The following is a 20,736-nucleotide window of genomic DNA, read 5'->3' as shown; positions in this document are numbered from 1 at the left end:
TACATCACCGTCATCATCAGCTACTTCCTATATATAGTATTCAATACATTTCATGCAACAAGTAGGTTCCACACCTTACATCACCATCATCTCCAGCTACATCCTATATATATATAGTAAGTATTTAATACATTTCATGCAACAAGTAGGTACCACATCTTACATCACCATCAACTCCAGCTACTTCCTATATATAGTATTCAATACATTTCATGCAACAAGTAGGTTCCACATCTTACATCACCATCATCTCCAGCTACTTTCTATAAATAGTATTCAATACATTTCATGCAACAAGTAGGTTCCACATCTTATATCCCCATCATTTGCAGTTACTTTCTATATATTGATAAATGTAATAAATGTGTACCATCAATTAAGATGGTTGTATTGCGACCAATGGTCATGATCTGTTTGATAGTAGTCCCAAAAGATCCCCTGTTGGAATCTGGACGGCCCCTGGATAAGGTCATGTTTTCTGTGTCTCTGTATACAATAAACTTTAATTAAAACCCGGTTATATTTATCAAATAAATAATAGACTCAAGAGATAGTGTACAGTTTTTACCTCAGTTTAAACCAACTCTCCTTATTTACTATATATATATATATATATATATTTAGTAAATAAGGAAGAAAGTCAAGGGATAGTGTACATTGTACAGTTTATATATCTGTTTAAACCAACTCTTGTTTCAAGTCACTTAAACTAGTTCTCAGTTTTATTTTTGTCCGGCATTGTAGCTTAAATGCGCATGAAAGCGAACAAGTATATTTGTCAGAATAAAATGATTTGTGACAAAATAGTAAACAATAAATATTGATAGTTTGGATTCGTTAGGGTTACATTAAGGTATAATTACTTGTTGTTCCTGGTTTGCCTTGTGTTATATATGTTATACTGAGTGTCCCATATCACATCTGATTATTCTTTGATTTATGAAAAACCTAACTTACCTATTAATTGTATGTAAATCTAAATACATAAATGGTTTATCGTTCTATATTATATTATAATGGAATGTTTTCCTTTTTTAGATTTAAAATAAATTCTTTCTACATAACTGATCTGTCAATTATGAGTGTTACAGAGAAGATCAAGAGTTACAGTCTGCCTCGTAGATACCAAACCCAGTAAGGAGATAGATATCCTTATTGAACAGTATCAGGGTCGGGATGATTGCTTTATTAGGGTATCAAGTGCATCTCCCTTTCTTTTCGGAATTTAGAATGCAATTACTCTAAATTAAATGAAGAAATTGTAAAAAAAATTGTCTTCTTTGAACAACTATCTACTGAACAGCTTGGCTTAATTCATTAAATACACTTGTTGTTGAAATCTGGTTAAATAATATTTCTGTTGGACACAACAATTGTAGATCATTCACAAAAATAAGAAGATTTTAGATAACTTTTCCCTGGAAAAATTAGTCTATAACTCATCCCTGGGGTCATTTGAGTTGATACAAAAAATCTGGTCCTAGTAGTTATGCTTTTTTGACGTTTATTAAATACATTTTTAGTAAAAAAATTAAGCAAAATATGTTTATATTTGAAAAAACATGTCCAGCCCTAATTTCACCTTTATCTTGCAGCATTGGGATAGAGTATATCCAATAGTAGAGATGAAGTAGAGAACTAGAAGGGTAGTTTTCATCTTGGAGTTCAGGATTGGAATGAAATCAGAGTTTAAACAAGTGTACCATGAAAACTATTTAATGAAGACAAGTTCTCATATCATCACTGTTTTATTAGTGTTGTTAAAATATAATTTGGGACATTACTCAATAGAGGAAGGATTGGAATGAAATAAGAGAAAAACCAAGTGTTTTATGATAAGTATTTCATGAAAATAGTTCTTACAAGTCATGTCATTATTATTTAATAGCATTGTTAAAATATGATTTGGGAATTCATTCAGTTGAAAATATTTATAATCTAAAAACTAAAATTTGTAAAAAAAATTATTATTTTTGAATTTTGAATTTAAACAATATGAGACGGGTTATCAGTTCCTTTACAGTATATCTGAACTTTATTTACTCAGTGGTTTAATCAGTCCAACCTAGTTTAATTACCTTTATCTGTTTATAATTACCAACTTTAAGCCTTCATCATATAAAGTGATTCATTTTATCTATTTCATCTTTTTCTTACTCTTTTAAAGAATATATATGAACAATTTAACAAATACATATAATTCTAAATATAGACTTAATTGAACTACTTCTGTTTAACTGTTGAATCAGTGGTATATGGTTCAACTACTTCTTATCATTCATTAAATCTCATACCAAGATTTTCCCCTGTAGACTTTATACAACGTAAACCTAAATATATACTAATTTTTTAAAAAATTAGCCTAAAGTTTTGCAGATTTTTTTTTAAACTATCTGAGTAATGATTAAAAATTATGTACAAAATTGTATGCTATGACCGACCCTCTTTATTTTCCTTTTTTTCTATCTCTCTTTTTCTTCTCTCTTTTTCTTCTCTCTTTACATTATCTCTTTTCCTTCCTTCTCTTCTTTTTTTCTATTCTTTCTCTCTTTTCATTCTCGCTTTTCTTGCTTTCTTTTTCATCTATCTTTTCTTTCTTTCTATTTCTTCTCTCTTTTCCTTCTTTCTTTTCCTTCTCTCTTTTCCTTCTCTCTTTTCCTTCTCTCTTTTGCTTCTCTCTTTTTCTTCTCTCGTTTTCTTCTCTCTTTTTCTTCTCTCTTTTTCTTCTCTCTTTTCCTTCTCTCTTTTCATTCTCTTTTCATTCTCTCTTTTCCCTTTTTTGCTTCCTTTTCCTTTTTTCCTCTCTTTTACATAAAATTTATATTTTTACTATTTTAGAAAATGTCACCCACCCGGAAGAATTTTATTTGGGACCATTACTCAGTCAGTCCATCAGATTCAGACCAGGGTAAATGCAACAAATGCAGCTACACATGCTCGAAGTAAAAAAAAACTTCATCTACTTCTTGCATGTACATCATCTTAAATCAGTTCAGTCTTTATCAAAGAAAAAACAAGTAGGATTGAAGCTTCTTCCAATAAAAACTGCATTATCGAAGAAAACTGCCGGAGAATGGCTTGAGCGCCAAGTTTGCTTGGATGGAGTATCAATGAATCAACTCGCTAAATCTGAGTTTTAATCAGCAGCCTTAACTGCCATGGGGTTCAAACATCTCAAGTCCCATACAACAGTTTCCGAAGATGTAAACAAGTTTGTTGAAGTGAAGAAAAATGCTTTAAAAATTCAAACTATTGAAGAAATCGAATCTGGAACAAGATACAGCATTAAAACTGATGAGTGGAGTTCCTCAGCTGAACCAAGGAATTTAATCAATTGTGCTTGAAAACAAGAGATGATTCAAATAACCTAGGACTAGTCCAGGTACAAGGTAGCCTGACCACTTGTGTGACATTTTTAAAATAAAATGTGTAACATTTAATCCTTTGTTATCATTACAATCCCAGACATAAATCCTAGGGAAATCAAGATCAATCCTTGTCCCTCATCTTTGAAGGTTAATACAAGACTTCACTTTCATTCCCAGTACCAATTCATAATTTACCCAAACCTCTCATCTTGTGTATTATATCTATCTCTCAAGATCTTGAATAAGTGGGTTTAGCAATATACATTTTATTGGCACAAATATATCTGTTAATATCTATTTATATTAAATCATATTCCATATATAGAGTCCCTCAGCGGTAAAACCAGTCTCCACTAGCTCTTATATAGGAAGAGTCCCTCAGTGGTAAAGCAAGCCTCCACTAACTCTTACATAGGAAGAGTCCCTCAGCGGTTAAGCAAGTCTCCACTAACTCTTACATATGAAGAGTCCCTCAGCAGTTAAGCAAGTCTCCACTAACTCTTATATATGAAGAGTCCCTCATCGGTTAAGCAAGTCTCCACTAACTCTTATATATATGAAGAGTCTCTCAGCGGTTAAGCAAGTCTCCACTAACTCTTACATAGGAAGAGTCCCTCAGTAGTTCATCTGAGCCTCTGTTCCCTGCTGGACAAGATGTGGTCTCAGCTAATCCTTCTATAGATAATGTAACTGGTGATCTCCTGATCAATCCTAGCTATCTATCAATCTGCCACAGACCTATGATCTTCTCCTGTGATACTTGTAACTGGTGATTTATGATCATCCTAGTTCTCCTGTGGTTCATATAGCTGGTGATCTTTGTGATCCATCCTAGCTTTCTATCAATCTGCTCTGGATCTCTAGTCTCCACAGTATCTGCAACTTCCACAATATCTGCAGTATCCTCAATATCCACAGTATCCACAGTATCTGCAGCATCCCTAATATCTGCAGTACCCAAAGCATCTGCAGTATCCTCCATATCTGCAGTGTCCACAATATCTGCAGTATCCACAATATCTGCAGTATCCACAGTATCTACAATATCTGCAGTATCCACATTATCTGTAGTCGGCTCTGCATCTCTGTTGATCTACAGTCTGCTCTATATCTCTGTGATCTGTAGTCTGCTCTGCATCTCTACAGTATGCTCTATATCTCCCATCATGATCTCCCATCTACTTGATATATCCTTGATCTGGATCCATTGGCCTGTATTATCTTCTGAGTCCCCAGTGTTTCTAACCATAGAAACACCTGGAATATTAGAGGGTTTAGGGAGTTGAACCAGCTGTATAGAGGTGGAACTACATTGCTCTGATTCTATTATCCATTCTATAGTTCCAGCAATCCTCGGAGTCTCCAGTGTTTCTAACCATAGAAACACCTGGGATATCAGAGTGTGTAGATAGTTGAACCAGCTGTATAGAGGTGGAACTACATTGCTTTGATTCCATTGTCTGCTCTTTAGTACCAGCGATCCTTGGAGTCTCCAGTATTTCTAACCATAGAAACGCCTGGATTGTTGGAGCATGTAGGTAGTTGAACCAGCTGTATAGAGGTGTAACTACATTGCTCTGATTCCATTGTCTGCTCTATAGTACCAGCGATCCTTGGAGTCTCCAATATTTTTAACCATAGAAACGCCTGGATTGTTGGAGCGTGTAGGTAGATGAACCAGCTGTGTTGAGGTGGAACCACATCTCTCTGATTCTCTTGTCTGTTCTACAGCTCCAGTGAGTGAACGTATAAAATGCCTTTTTTTGCTGAAAAATAGGTGAATTTTTTATTAACATAGGTATGTATGGTAGTAAGCAGATACTTTTCTTATAAAACTATAAGATTTTTTTGTAAAATCATGATAAAAAAAAATATATTTAGCAAGAAATTCAACTTTAAAAATCTTTAAATTGCCTCTTTTTTTTCTTTAAGACTTGCTTAAGTTTTTGTCTTGGAAGTGACTGTAGTTTGAAAATGAAAAATAAATTTAAATTATTACTACTTTTACTACCTTCTATTTACCTCACATAAAGCTAATGTGAAAAATAAGGCATTTTATACATACAGCTCCAGTGATCCTCTGAGTCTCCAGTGTTTTTAACCATAGAAACACCAGGAATATTAGAGGGTGTAGATAGTTGAACTAGCTGTGTCTCTGATTATCTCTGATTCTATTGTAAACCTGAGATATCTTTCTCATCAATGGTTTATTCCTCTGATCTGTTGTAACCTGAGATATCTGTCCTACAGTACTACAGAGTAGAAAATGATATTTTTGTGCAGATATTTGGTTTTTATATTACCATTAAATTGAACATGTTTTATTCTTCTCTAAAAATGGTTGTATAAAAAAAATTCGAAACGTAACTGAACGCTGGCTTCAAACTCTATTTTTCTAATTTTAAAGTTAAAGATTAAGGAAGTATCAATTGAATAGATGATTTAAAATTGAACTGGTGAAACTGGTAGAGCTGTAGTTTCACTAAAAGATCAATCAGATTCTGCGTAAAATTAAAAATTTTCCACTTTGGATATCGAGATCAAACGAATTTAAAACATTTTTAAGGGACTATTGTATTTTATTTTTTAGGCTCCTTCGAAACCTCTTCGTGTGACAGCCTCTTACTTCAGAGCAAGTCCATTCTTTCTTTTCCACATAATCTTCAGGGGGATTTCTTTAGGTTAGTTTTATTAAGCCAAAAAACTGTTTACTAAATTTTTCACATAATCTTCAGGGGGATTTCTTTAGGTTAGTTTTATTAAGCCAAGAGACTGTTTACTCAATTTTCCACATAATCTTCAGGGGGATTTCTTTATTTTTATTAAGCCAAAAGACTGTTTACTCAATTTTCCAGATAATCTTCAGGGGGATTTCTTTAGGTTAGTTTTATTAAGCCAAGAGACAGTTTACTCAATTTTCCACATAATCTTCAGAGGGATTTCATTAGGTTAGTTTTTATTAAGCCAAGATACTGTTTACTCAATTTTCCACATAATCTTCAGGGGGATTTCTTTAGGTTAGTTTTTATTAAGCCAAGAGACTGTTTACTCAATTTTCCACATAATCTTCAGAGGGATTTCATTAGGTTAGTTTTATTAGGCCAAGATACTGTTTACTCATTTTTCCACATAATCTTAAGAGTGATTTCATTAGGTTAGTTTTATTAAGCCAAGATACTGTTTACTCAATTTCCCACATAATCTTCAGAGGGATTTCTTTAGGTTAATTTTATTAAGCCAAGATACTGTTTACTCAATTTTCCACATAATCTTTAGTTTTCCTTGAATACAAATTAAGTTTTTGAAAATATTGCAAATATTTGAATTCACCGTTTTAGGTGTTTTTCAAAATAGCGCACATTTTGTTTTGTAAAATTTTTGCTTTTATAACTTGCAATAAATATTTGGAATTTGGAAAATTTGCAATTTTTTTGGCAGATTGTTTAAGCAGAACCCAAAGGCTTTCTAAGATGTATCAAACGTTATAAATTTGTATCACAATAAGGATATAAAGGGGGGATCCCCGGGACATCCCCCCCCCCCGAACTATTTTGGGTAAACCAGACATCAGCCTGAGAATAGAGTTAATTATGGGTAACTCTTAATTACGTTGAAAATGTCTTTTAAAGATTTAAGTCTTTGCCACAAACTCTAATTTTGTAATAACTACATAATGGAAACTCCAATGTCGTAGATCTTAGATATTTCAAACTATAATACATAGATATTTCAAAGACTCAGTTCCTTTAATTTATTACAAAATTATATATAATTTTGTTCAGGGTTGGTATTCTCCCTGGTCCCAGGTTGGGTTGGAGTTATAACGATTCTGCTCCTGCTTGGTTCGAACCTGTTCCAGCTGATATATGTTTGTAGCTTATCCTTGCATCAAGCTCTTATATCCAGTCTAGTATCTATACTCACTCCTTCCATATTTCCGGGAAGGAAACCATTATCATTCGACCTGGTGGCCAAATATCAGATAGTCAACTCATTGGTAGTTACAGGTATATAGTGGCCAAATACCAGATAGTCAACTCATTGGTAGTAAATAGGTATACAGTGTCAAATATTAGATAATCAACTCATTGGTAGTTACAGGTATATAGTGGCCAAATATAAGATAGTCAACTCATTGGTAGTTACAGGTATACAGTGGTCAAATACCAGATAGTTAATTCATTGGTAGTTACAGGTATATTGTGGTCACATATCAGATAGTTAACTCATTGGTAGATACAGGTATATAGTGGTCAAATATCAGATAGTTCACTCATTGGTAGTTACAGGCATATATTTGGCTAAATACCAGATAGTCACCTTATTGGTAGTTACATGTATATAGTGGCCAAATACCAGATAGTTAATTCATTGGTAGTTACAGGTACAGGTATATAGTGGTCAAATATCAGATAGTCAACTTATTGGTAGTTACAGATATATAGTGGTCTAATGGCAATAGTCAACTCATAAGTAGTTACAGGTATATAGTGGTCTAATATCAGATAGTCAACTCATTGGTAGTTACAGGTATATAGTGCTCAAATATCAGATAAACAACTCATTGGTAGTTACAGGTATATAGTGGTCAAATACCAGATAATTAACTCATTGGTAGTTACAGGTATAAAGTGGCCAAATACCATATAGTTAACTCATTGGTAGTTACAGGTAAATAGTGGCCAAATATCAGATAGACAACTCATTGGTAGTCACAGGTATATAGTGGCAAATTACCAGATAATTAACTCAGTGGTAGTTACAGGTATATAGTGGTAAAATATCAGATAATCAACTCATTGGTAAATACAGGTATATAGTGGTCAAATATCAGATAATCAACTCATTGGTAGTAACAGGTATATAGTGGTCAAATACCAGATATTTAACTCATTTGTAGTTACAGGTATATAGTGGTAAAATATCAGATAATCAACTCATTGGTAGTTACAGGTATATAGTGGCCAAATACCAGATAGTCAACTCATTGGTAATTATAGGTATATAGTGGCCAAATACCAGATAGTTAACTCATTGGTAGTTAATGGTATATAGTGGCCAAATATCAGATAGTCAACTTATTGGTAGTTACTGGTATATAGTGGTCAAATACCAGACAGTTAACTCATTGGTAGTTACAGGTATATAGTGGTCAAATATCAAATAGTTAACTCATTGGTAGTTACAGGTTTATAGTGACCAAATATCAGATAGTCAACTCACTGGTAGTTACAGGTATATAGTGTAATGGAGTTCAAAGTGCGTATTTTTAACAAAGAATATCAGATCATGGTTGGAATCAATTATTTCTGTATATGGGAACTCTGTTGGGTTTTTACATAAACTAAAACTACTTTTTTGTAAAATTCACAAACGAATGTAACAGATTATTTAAGATTTGATATTTGTGCTTTTATGAATAGTTAAAATGTATTTATATGTTTGTATTTTTTGTGAACATCCTGTGAGCACTGTGTATTTCTAAGTATAGACTTAAGGTTAAAACTGCGCCTTAAATCTAACATTGAAATCTGGAAAACATGATATCATCAGTTGTAACCATTCCTTGAGCAGCTCCGGAGTTCCAAACCAACTCTGTACCAACAAAAAGGTTCTAAAGGTTCATCTACACCTGCAGCTTCAAGCAACTCCCTAAAGAAGCAGCCTTCTACAGTTTTGCTCCAAAAAGCTCTAACGGTTTATCTACACCTGCAGTTGAGAAGCTCCCTAAATTTCCCCACAGCAACTAACTACACAGTAATAACGCTCCCATATATTCCGTAACAAGTTTTTACCAATAAACATTTTCAAACCCCACCATGCATCATTTAATTAGACCTAAGGTTTAACAATAGTGGTCAAATATCAGATAATCAACTCATTGGTAGTTTTAAGTATATAGTCGTCAAATCTCGGATAGTCAACTCATTGGTAGTTACAGGTATAAAGTGGTCAAATACCAGATAATCAACTCATTTGTAGTTACAGGTTTACAGAGGTCAAATACCAGATAGTCAACTCATTGGTAGTTACAGATATAAAGTGGTCAAATATCAGATAGTCAACTCATTGGTAGTTACATGTATATAGTGGCCAAAGACCAGATAGTCAACTCATTGGTAGTTACAGGTTTATAGTTGTCAAATACCAGATAGTCAACTCATTGGTAGTTACAGGTATATAGTGGTCAAATACCAGATAGTTACTTCGTATCTTATCTTATCTTAATATATCTTTACTTATCTTATCTTATTTTATCTTTTCTTATATTATTTTATCTTATCTTATCTTATCTTATCTTATCTTATCTTTTCTTATATTAACTTATCTTATCTTATCTTTTCTTTTCTTATCTTTTCTTATCTATTCTTAACTTATATCTATTATAAACCCCATTTAGATTTAGATTTTTGTGTTCCAAATATAAGTGAAAAATTCAAATTTAATCAAATTAAATTTCTCTTTAATATCTGAAAACCTCAACTTTGAAATCAATTTTAAAAATGCTAAAAACCTTTATTCTAAATTTATATGTAATAGTTAAAAATTTCAAAGGTGAAAATCAGATGACTGAAATTTTTAGTAATCATTCCCGAACCTCCATCTTGGGCTTGCATCAGGAACTGAAAATAATATCTTAATCTGTGCAAAAACATACATTTTATTTGTTATGGTCGGACATTAGACATTAAAGAGTCGGCTGTGAAAGATATGGATTATTGCTTTACCAATGGATTAAAAATATTAAAATTTTTATCTTTGGCTTCGGAAACTAAATTCTATGGGGAAAATTCTCAATATCAAAAGGCACGATAAAAAAATCATAAACAATGTTTTAAACAGTAAAGTTCTGTGGTTTTTCGCATTAATTATTTATAATTATTTGGTTTGCAGTGCTATAACGTTTTTGGACAGAAATTTTATCTTTATCAAGAAGGTTCAAGGCTTTTTCTATAATATTTTGTACTCAGCTTTAGCAAGGGACAAAACATATTCTAAGAAAGACTTCATTTTTAATTCAATCAAAAAAAAATTCTACAGATTTGATAAATAAAAACTAAATTTTCAAAAAAGCAAAAAAATCAAAATTAGTTTATTAAATATAAGAAATTAAATTAAATTTAGAAAAAAATTACAGAAATATTCTAGATTTTTTAAAGAAAATCTTAGAACCATTGAACTTTCTAACATTCAGACAAAATATACAGTTTAATATCATTACAAGAAGATTACTTTACAGCACTTCTATAATAAAATTTACTTTGAAGTGACCATGAGGGATAAAGTACACAATAATTTGGTAAAATATTTAAATAAAAACTTACGGCAAAAAGAAGTCAGATCTCCATTTCCAAAACAATACAAAGCCCCTAAACAATGTAATATATGTTTAATCAAATTCAAATGTGGAGTGCAATTTAGATTTTAAAAGCAATGTAATAATGATTTATGGAATTTGTTCAATCAAATTGAATTTAAATAAAACATTGTTTAAAATTAGAATTTCATACCATCTAATACCTATTCTCTGGGTGCCAATATTGGAAAAACAGTTTTTTTTTGAACAAAAGAGGTATCTTGATCTTCCTGAATTCATAGTTTGAAATATATCTAAAATCTACGACATTGGATTGCAATAATATTGCAAACTCTGATTTTCTAAATCCTATATCTTAGTAATCCAATGTTGTAGACCTTAGATAAGAATTCTAAGTTTTTAATATCAAAGGTTTACACCATCTGGTTGCAAAGATAAAAGTATTAGAATATTTGAGTGTGTGACAAAAACTCAATTCCTATACCTGAGCGATCATTAATCTTGGTGTAGATACATCCATCATGGCATCCAGCTTCAACTGCAGATGCATTGTTGGTAGTATTAGTGTACTTTTTATGCAACAAGTAGGTTCCACATCTTACATCACCATCATCTCCAGCTACTTCCTATATATAGTATTCAATACATTTCATGCAACAAGTAGGTTCCATACATCTTACATCACCATCAACTCCAGATACTTCCTATATATAGTATTCAATACATTTCATGCAACAAGTAGGTTCCACATCTTACATCACCATCATCATCAGCTACTTCCTATATATAGTATTCATTACATTTCATGTAACAAGTAGGTACCACATTTTACATCACGTCATCTCCAGATACTTCCTATATATAGTATTCAATACATTTAATGCAACAAGTAGGTTCCACATCTTACATCACCATCATCTCCAGCTACTTCCTATACATATAGTATTCAATACATTTCATGCAACAAGTAGGTTCCACATCTTACATCACCATCATCTCCAGCTACTTCCTATATATATAGTATTCAATACATTTCATGCAACAAGTAGGTTCCACATCTTACATCACCATCATCTCCAGCTACTTCCTATATATAGTATTCAATACATTTCATGTAACAAGTAGGTTCCACATCTTACATCACCATCATCTCCAGCTACTTCCTATATATAGTATTCAATACATTTCATGTATCAAGTAGGTTCCACATCTTACATCACCATAATCTCCAGCTACTTCCTATATATAGTATTCAATACATTTCATGGAACAAGTAGGTTCCACAAGTAGGTCCTGAAAAGCATAGTTTCCCATCAATTTCAATCAAAATAATAAAGCTCTTTGCCCATATATATATATATATATGTGTATATATGTCAGCTATAGCTGGCCAAACGGCCGGACCAACTAATTATTTGTTTAGGAACAGTTTAAGAAAATAAAAATTAACTATCATCGAAAATAAGTTATCTTATTCAGTTATTGGTTTCTGTAATGTTTCATTGTTTAAAAAAATAGATTCTTAAAACTTAACCACCCAAACATAGATGATTTTGAACATCAACTTTGCGCTCAAACTCAGTAATTATACTTAATTAAAACGTTTTATATGTCTCAAATGAATCCTAAAAAAATTCTCATATGACCCCAGGGCGGAGTTATGGATAATCACAAATTTTGTCTTTAAAAAAATGTTGCCATTTATCATTTTTGAAAATAAGTAAATTGAAATTGAAAAATCCTCGAAAATTTGAGAATGATTAAAAATTGCGAAGTACCAAGCAACAATTTTTAATAGTGCCTCAAAAGCCTATAGTAAATGAGCAGAATGGAAAAGATTGATAAGGATTACAAATCAAAGGGAGAAATTTATTTAACCATAAAGAGAATAGTTCACAATAATTTGATTTGAACTTTTCTTTTAAGTTCTTGTACTAAAAGCAGCTTCTCGGTAAAACCAAACCAATTTGTTTCGGAAAGACAAAAAGCTGTAAGATTTGTTATTTATACAGGTTAGAACTTAGAAGGTCTTCAAATGTTGTAAATATCTGGTGGTATTCTTGTGAATCCTAAGATTACATGGTTAAAAATGAGGATTAAAAATCAAAATTTAAAAAGTTAAGATTGGAAAAAAATAGTTGCTATTAGGCTAACTCTCACCTGTGCCGGGCAGCACTGCAGGGATAGAGTATATCCAATAGTAGAGATGAAGAAGAGAACTAGAAGAGTAGTTTTCATCTTGGAGTTCAGGATTGGAATGAAATCAGAGTTTAAACAAGTGTACCATGAAAACTATTTAATGAAGAAATTCTGTTATTATTCAATAACATAAGGGTTTTAATAGTGTTGTAAAAATATGATTTTGGATATTACAGCATTCATAATTTCACGTGGAGAAAAAGAATTTAAAAAATTAGCTAGACCTGAATCTAAGGCACCCGTTCTTATGAAATATAGAAAACTGGCTTAAAGGTTGTACTGTAGCGACGCAAACTAACAAAGATATAAACGGACTGATATATATATTTTTGTCTCTAACTTACAACATCTAAAAACGAACTGAACTAAATATGTTTGGTTTGGTCTTCAGAGCTTCCGGGAATCAGCTGGTAATCCAGGGTCTCCACAGTACTACCATTTTATATCTTAGATTAAACTACTCGATATTATTCTTAAACTTCACAATACTTTGGTCGTAATTTTGCTTTGGTAGGTTTCCTCTCTGTCAGTTTTCATACCATCTCTTAAATCCGATATAAAGAGAATCTGATCTAAGATGAATTCGAACCACACAACTGGACTCTGACCAAAAACTAAATTTTCAACAAAAAATAAAATAATAAATGTTTCAGGAAGTCTAAAAAAGTAAAGAATCTGATCTTAAAAGTGTAGAACTTAAATTGGGAAGTAGGTCCACAATGTTGAAGATAAGTCTTTAATTTTAGCTTGATAACTTGCAACCTTTGGATTACTGTGGTTTAAGAAGAAATCTATCCAACATGAACCCTAATCATCATTCCTATCCTGACCCTACTCATCTCTAACCTGAACCCTACTCAATATTCCTAACCTAAACCCTACTCATCTCTAACGTGAACCCTACTCATCATTCCTAACCTGAACCCTACTCATCATTCCTAACCTGAACCCTATTCATCTCTAACCTGAATCCTACTCATCTCTAACCTGAACCCTATTCATCTCTAATGTGAACCCTACTCATCATTCCTGCCCTAAACCCTACTCATCATTCCTACCTTGAACCCTACTCATATCTAACGTGAACCCTACTCATCATTCCTACCCTGAACCCTACTCATCATTCCTTCCCTGAACCCTACACATCATTCCTACCCTAAACCCTACTCATCATTCCTACCCTGAACCCTACTCATCTCTAACCTGAACGCTACTCATCTCTAACCTGAACCCTACTCACCTCTAACCTGAACCCTACTCATTTCTAACCTGAACCCTACTTATCTCTAACCTGAAACCTACCCCTACTCATCTCTACCCTTAACCCTACTCATCTCTAACCTAAACCCTATTCATCTCTAACCTAAACCCTACTCATCTCTAACCTGAACCCTACTCATCTTTAACCTGAACCCTACCCTGAACCCTACTCATCATTCCTTCCCTGAACCCTACACATCATTCCTACCCTAAACCCTACTCATCATTCCTACCCTGAACCCTACTCATCTCTAACCTGAACCCTACTCATCTCTAACCTTAACCCTACTCATCTCTAACCTGAACCCTACTCATCTCTAACCTGAACCCCACTCATCTCTAATAATTGACTCCACGTGGATTATTTGGGTTCCCAGACTTGACTCCACGTGTATTATTTGGGTTCCAAGGTTTGACTCCACATGGATTATTTAGGTTCCAAGGCTTGACTCCACATAGACAATTTAGGTTCCAAGGTTTGACTCCACATGGACTATTTAGGTTCCAAGGCTTTACTCCACATGGATTATTTTGGTTCCAAGGCTTGACTCCACGTGGAGTTTCCATTTCTTAACTCCACGTGGTTTTTTGAACCCTGTAACATTTTTGTTTTCAAAACTGATCAATAAAACTTTTTTATGAGAAGTGTTTGGATTTAATGATATCAGAGATGGGAACTATCGTATTTTGTTTATATTGTGAATTTAATATTTTTCAATCTGCCACCATTTTAAACGGAAAACAAAAAGCCTGTCAGAACCTACTGTATGCATGTTTTAACTTTTTGAGTTCATATTTTGCAAAAAATTCTTGGTCACACCTACTGCCCACGCCAAACACACCCAATACAACAACATACTTTCAAACAAGCCTCGTAAAAAATACTCAGTTCTGACGTACGAGAAAAAACACCAATCACAGCTAAAAGATCCACGTCATAGCAGGAACTGAGTATAAAAAAGGACAAAATTAAGGCTGACCGGTGTGTGTATCTCAGTGACGTGAAACAAGTGAAAGTGTACGTGTGTGAGAAAGGAACATAACAAGGTGTGTAAATTATTTTTACTTTTTTAATATCTATGTGGATGTAAGTTGAAACTATCCTTTTTTAATCAATCACTTATTATAGTTTTTAGTTCGTTTATATTAAAAAGTAATTTCACAAAATATCATTTTATTCATTTTCAACTAGGGTTACTCTATACATGTTTATGCAATTATTATATAAGTACATTTAGGTTAATGGTATAAATTCATAACATAATCGTAGTCTAAATATTTTCTGTAGTTTTTTTAAAGTATCTTAGAACATTGTTTTAGTTGTCGATACACTGAAATATATAAACAAAACGAACATTCAATATCAAAGATTTTATAAAGTAGGATAGATAAGAAAAGTATTAGTATAAGTAAAAGATTAGTTAAAGTTTAAATAAATGATACAGATAAACTGATCTCAGAGTATCAAAACTATATCTATATTTTGTTGTTTAAAACTTGATAAAACAGGGATTGCTCATTGTTCATTTTGGAACACTTCAACATCTATTTATATTTTCGCCGTAATTGCGTGGCAACGACAGATACCGGAAGTGAAATTTAAATATATTTAAAAAGGAAAACAATTGGCCAAGTTTGACTCTTTTACCTTATCCCCCCCCCCCCTTACAGCTGAAATAGTATCTGGAAAGAAATTAGGATAAAACATTTAAATTGTTCTCCCGGTATAAGTCGTTTACGGTGAGCACTTCACTAAAGTTCCAATTGTGCATAATTTATTCATTTTATTAAATGTCAGTCATTCTCTTCTGATAGATCATATTAAATTTCAATATAAATTGTAATATTTTTTAGTTTAGAATTTATTATACGTCAAAGACAGCCAGAGGAAAGGTCCCAGCGTATACACTATGATAGCATTTTGAGTTCAATCAATGAGAGAACAGAAAATATATGGGATTGGGTACCCAACGTAAAAGTTCCCAGCTCTGTTAATTCACGTGGTTTCAATTATTTCATAATACAGTTTGTTTTTTTCAAAAATTAATAATAAACAGATTTAATAGTACTATTAATCCAACCACCATTTACAATACAAATCCCACACTGCTTAAAGCAAATATTTTGAAAGAAAAAAAATTCTTAATAATTCAATTATGATTTTCCAGTATTATCATTATTTATTTTTATTTTTTTCAGTATTTTTTTCTTGAATCTGCCACAAAAACTTAAACCTAATTGTTCCGTTGTTTTGACGATTATTGGATGAATATAGACAGATAAGGCATCTACTTATGCAAACTTTATTGTTTATGACCCGAGGGAAGAATTATGGCTAGTTCAAGTTTAAAAATTTGGCCCGAAAAAGCTCGAAATTGATATTTTTTTCAAGTGCACGAATTAAAATACAGAGAAACCCTTGATAACGAATAAATCTAAAGAATTGATCAAATGTCGTCTTGACAATTTTTCAATGAGTTTTATACTATATTACGTAAATTTCAGTATTTGCGAAAGTTAATAAATAGCCATAAATATGTGGGAACAGTTTTAAAGAGTTCCATATAATCATTTAATTAAAAAACTAAATATCTGCAACATTCCATTTTCAGAAAGTGTAGAATACGACATTTGATGAATTCTTTCGATGTATTCGTTATTATGGGTTTCACTGCATAAAAATCCGCAAATATTTGAGTAGTATTAAAGCACAAAGCGCCCTAAAAGCCTAGAATATATATTATTGTAGATAAAGCAAAAACGATACAAACTACTTTTGAAGCTTCCATGTCATTTTTTCTTATTTCTAATATTAAAGTTCTTCATTCCAAAAGCTTTCACTCAAAAATATTAAAGTTCTTTTAACTTTATTAATTTATTTATTTTAAATTTTTTATGCAACGAATTATTTGATACATGTATTCAATGCAGATAATCATTTTTCCAATCTTCTTGTTTCCTGGCTTCAAAGTTGGTTTTGCTTCAAAGTTGAAACCTTAATCTGGAAAGAAACATTAAGAATAAATAGTTTAAAAAATAAAAACATAGATATTGATACAAGGAAGACAATTCATTATGAATTATCATATTTCATTTATTGAAAAAGTTTTCATGTTTGGTTTATTGAAGAAATTCTTTAATTGTGTTAACTTGTTCATCCGTTTACAGTCCAAACAATTTTTGCACAATCTTATTTTTCTTGTATAAAGGTTCAAAGAACCTTTTTTTTCAGAAAAAAAACTATTTGTTTCAAGTATGTTCATACTTAGACTTGATTTGTTTGCTTTTTATAAATACAGGGTAAGAGCAGTAAACACATTTTATCGCTGTAGTTGTTAAAACATAACAAATAATCTGTTGTTTTTTGAAAATCTTGTCTTATCTTATCTTATCTTATCTTATCTTATCTTATCTTATCTTATCTTATCTTATCTTATCTTATCTTTAATACAAGTTGGATAATGTCTTTTCCCCCTCTTTATGAGTTAATTTAGTCACTGGATTTCTAAGCATTCCTTAGATGCAGAAAAATGTTTTTATTACATCTTACATTCACAGAGATGTTCACAATATTTTCTACAGACTCTTTATGAAAAGAGTGCGTTTAGGCTTTTTAACATCATTGTTTTGGGACAAAAAGTGCATCCTTTAATGGAGAGGTCGTCTATGAATCATTATTCTCTAAATATCGTTTTAACACTTAAAGTAGTCTTAATTTTCGAAAATATGCTCAGTTTCTTTTAAAACATATTTCATTTCCTATGTTCAATGATAGAATTATAAGGTTATTTTTAAATAATTGGCGAAAAAAATTATTTGCACATTTTGGAGTATTATTAGGCATCATTTTGAAGGTTAAAATGGCATTTAGAAAAAATTTAGATAAACATGTTTAAACGACGACCCCTTCAATTGTGGTGATTGTACCTAACAGGAGCTTTTTAACACAAAACTATGATTTTTGGTAGACACACACTTTTTTCAGTGACACTCAGTACATCACTTTTTGATTTATTTTTTAAAGTTTTATTTTTGGGACTTTGCTGTTTTTTTCAGTTTTTTAAATATTTGAAAGAATTATTCACCTTAGCACTAAAAGAATTACATGAATACAGAATACATTTTGTCAACTCTGTCAACTAATCTTTTAACAGCACTAGGTTTCCAGTGAGTTTCGTGGTTTTATGATTGTTTTTTTAAAAATATTTATTTCTTGGCTGCCCTTATGTTATTAAGTCATCCTGAAATTCATTTTGTCCCAGCTATCCGGGATAAAATCACTTCAGCCTAAATAAAATATTCTCAGCAGGGATATAATATTTATTACTTCCCTGCTGCCAATATTATATCCCGGCTATAGTAGGGAAGTAATACATATTATATCCCTGCTGAGAATATTTCATCTCGGCTGAAGTGATTTTATCCCGAATTTTTAATTATTAAGTTGCGTATTTTCACATTTTCACAAAGTATGTTGTGAGTTTAGTTAAAAGTTTTAGTATAAATGAGAATGTAATCATTCTATACATTTCTACTTTAAAAATCAACATCTGGAGTCACAAGCAAACGTGTTCCTGGATGAAAGCGACAACACAATGAAAATGAAGAGGGAATTTGCTCGAGCAAAGAAATAAAACCACCTATTTACCTACTAGTGGAAGGGAGCTAGAAAAATAATATTTCGGCCAGGATTTTTAATTTTTGTCGACTTTTTTCAACCTGGCCGAAATTTATTATTTCCCGCCTCCCTTCAACCAGTAGGTATATAAATAGATAATCGTTATTCTACAAATACCTAGACCTAGCTCTAATTTAGATTCTGTCCCGGAAACAGAATCATGTTTCCGGCATTGGTCTCTACAGTTCGGCTTCCTTCCATATATTGTTTTAGGAAAATATTTGGTTTAAATCCTGTTAACAAATATTACAACTTAGCACATTTTTAATAAGACCTTTCCTTTATTCATAAATGCCTTCTAAAGACTTCTTCTGCAATAATGGATTTCAATAACAATTGGAATTCCAAACCTTTTATCCAATTTAAGATAGAGCAAAATTATTTGAAAAAAATCGTTTTTCCAAAAGTAAAGGATTTGTTTCTAAAACCTTTAATATTTTAAACTAAAATGATTTGATCTAACAGAATTCATAGTTTGCAATGTATTGTACTGTCTGCAACATTGGGGTTTAACGATGATTAGAAAATTAGAGTTTGTTGCAAAAACAAAAAGTTCTTTTTTTAACGGTTGTTTTCATTTTGTTTTGAAATCAATACAACTGTAATAGGAAACTTTGAAACAAAACAAAAACAGTGGTTTAAAAATTAGATTTAAAAACTCTCTGAATTCCTGGAGAGCAAAGAGTATACTTGGTAAAAATAAGATTTATAATAAAGATTTCTCGAGATTTATTGTTAAACATTTTTACTGGCAAACAATGAAACTTTCTGTGTCAGCGTTTTCTGAATCTTTTAAAGATGGACAAAGATTTCTGTCAAGTTTTATTTTATGAACATTTTATTACAAAAATTGAGAATACACTTTTTGAGGGTATAAATTCCCCAACCTCCTCTCTCAAAGTATATTCAGTAATTTTGGTTGTATAAATCCTTAGAACTGTTTTCTTCAATTTAATAGATAAAAAAATGTTAACTGTAAATTGTGTTAAAGATCCTCCATGCAAAGATGTTCACATTTCAGTTCACAATGGTACCCTTGAAACCTTTGTCTAATTACCAATGTGGAAGATTCTGTTGTTCTTCTAGGTTTAAAAGTATTTAATTCTGATAATTCTTATATAATTTTCTGTTGCAAAAATACCCCAAGTTACTTTTGTAAAGAATATGCAATTAAAAAATATCTGCTTTTAAAAATTTTAAATATTGATATTGAAGGGTGTTAGGGTTTTGAATCGGGCGTTGCAATCTTTACATTAAAGTTTACTGTACACTGAACAGCCATGTAAACATAATGGACCTGTCTGTTAATAGATAACTGTTCATGAATAAAATGTAAAAAAGCACATCTCTATATTTTGATGTGAACATAGCTCTGCAATAAGAATCAAAATGTCGCCATAACTTTTCTAAAAACCTTTTTTATCATCTCATTTCTCTCCAGAGTTGTCATTCCAGAACTTTGTAAGATTTCAGTCTCAACTTTTTAAAGTTTTCAGACCTGAGTTTCTTTTTATTGAGTAAAAACTTCTATTGTTTATCTTTCTGTCTCCGCCATATTTCCTAATGCCAGGTCTCTGATTGTAAGAATAGGTTTAAAATGTTTAATAATTTTGTCAACCATTTCAAATGTATTTCTCCAAGAGCTTATAGATACACTTGCCTAAAAACATAATATTACTGTGTTACATTGAAAACATAATAATCATCTCTAACCTGAACCCTACTCATCTCTAACCTGAACTTTACTCATCTCTAACCTGAACCCTACTCATCTCTAACATGAACCCTACTCATCTCTAACCTGAACCCTAATCATCTCTAACCTGAACCCTTCCATCCCTAACTTGAATCCTTTCATCCCTAACTTGAACCCTACCCATCCCTCACCTGAACCCTACTCATCTCTAATCTGA

At 31.8% G+C, this 20,736-nt stretch overlaps 3 protein-coding genes across 6 annotated transcripts in view; 1 reads left to right on the top strand and 2 right to left on the bottom strand.

Annotated features, from left to right (window-relative positions):
* LOC111713190 (uncharacterized) overlaps positions 1-1,768 on the bottom strand; it is a 62,377-nt gene extending 60,609 nt beyond the window's left edge. Inside the window, exon 1 of one of the 2 annotated variants that reach the window (XM_023488011.1) lies at positions 1,583-1,768. Coding sequence is in view for 1 of the 2 variants with exons in the window: in XM_023488013.1 (XP_023343781.1) it covers positions 1,583-1,657 (75 nt within the window). In the remaining variant the exon portion in view is untranslated. The remainder of the gene's footprint in view (positions 1-1,582) is intronic. The other variant, XM_023488013.1, reaches the window with a different exon arrangement.
* LOC111713188 (uncharacterized) lies at positions 385-7,410 on the top strand. The gene is made up of 4 exons (XM_023488010.1): positions 385-1,134; positions 2,839-2,908; positions 5,959-6,049; positions 7,151-7,410. Exons 1-4 carry the CDS (start codon positions 989-991, stop codon positions 7,381-7,383), a joined length of 540 nt encoding a protein of 179 aa, XP_023343778.1. The 5' UTR covers positions 385-988; the 3' UTR covers positions 7,384-7,410.
* A 2,453-nt stretch (positions 7,411-9,863) lies between these two features.
* LOC111713195 (uncharacterized) lies at positions 9,864-13,322 on the bottom strand. 3 transcript variants are annotated; one of them, XM_023488015.1, is made up of 5 exons: positions 12,847-12,967; positions 11,171-11,312; positions 10,890-10,955; positions 10,694-10,738; positions 9,864-9,991 (listed from the first exon to the last, which is right to left on the bottom strand). In XM_023488015.1, the coding sequence occupies exons 1-5, from the start codon at positions 12,922-12,924 to the stop codon at positions 9,948-9,950; spliced, it is 375 nt and encodes a 124-aa protein (XP_023343783.1). In that variant the 5' UTR covers positions 12,925-12,967; the 3' UTR covers positions 9,864-9,947. The 3 variants fall into 3 exon arrangements, 2 of the variants coding, with proteins under 2 accessions (XP_023343783.1, XP_023343784.1); XM_023488016.1 differs by lacking the exon at positions 10,890-10,955 and having other exon boundaries at positions 12,847-12,965; XR_002767622.1 differs by lacking the exons at positions 9,864-9,991; positions 10,694-10,738; positions 10,890-10,955; positions 11,171-11,312 and adding an exon at positions 11,799-11,849 and having other exon boundaries at positions 12,847-13,322.
* Between the last annotated feature and the right edge of the window lie 7,414 nt (positions 13,323-20,736).

This window comes from Eurytemora carolleeae, unplaced genomic scaffold, assembly GCF_000591075.1.
Source record: "Eurytemora carolleeae unplaced genomic scaffold, Eaff_2.0 scaffold1385, whole genome shotgun sequence".
Taxonomy (NCBI): Eukaryota; Metazoa; Arthropoda; class Copepoda; order Calanoida; family Temoridae; genus Eurytemora; species Eurytemora carolleeae.
This window is presented reverse-complemented; position numbering and strand designations above follow the sequence as displayed.

Coding starts and splice junctions, on each gene's coding strand:
- LOC111713188 (XM_023488010.1), top strand. CDS start 989: ATGGTTTATCGTTCTATATTATATTATAATGGAATGTTTTCCTTTTTT. Junction 1,135..2,838: donor CCTCGTAGATACCAAACCCA/GTAAGGAGATAG, acceptor TTACTATTTTAG/AAAATGTCACCCACCCGGAA. Junction 6,050..7,150: donor CTTCAGGGGGATTTCTTTAG/GTTAGTTTTATT, acceptor AATTTTGTTCAG/GGTTGGTATTCTCCCTGGTC.
- LOC111713195 (XM_023488015.1), bottom strand. CDS start 12,924: ATGAAAACTACTCTTCTAGTTCTCTTCTTCATCTCTACTATTGGATAT. Junction 10,739..10,889: donor TATTGGCACCCAGAGAATAG/GTATTAGATGGT, acceptor TACATTGTTTAG/GGGCTTTGTATTGTTTTGGA. Junction 9,992..10,693: donor AGATCTGACTTCTTTTTGCC/GTAAGTTTTTAT, acceptor TATTATTTTCAG/TTCCTGATGCAAGCCCAAGA.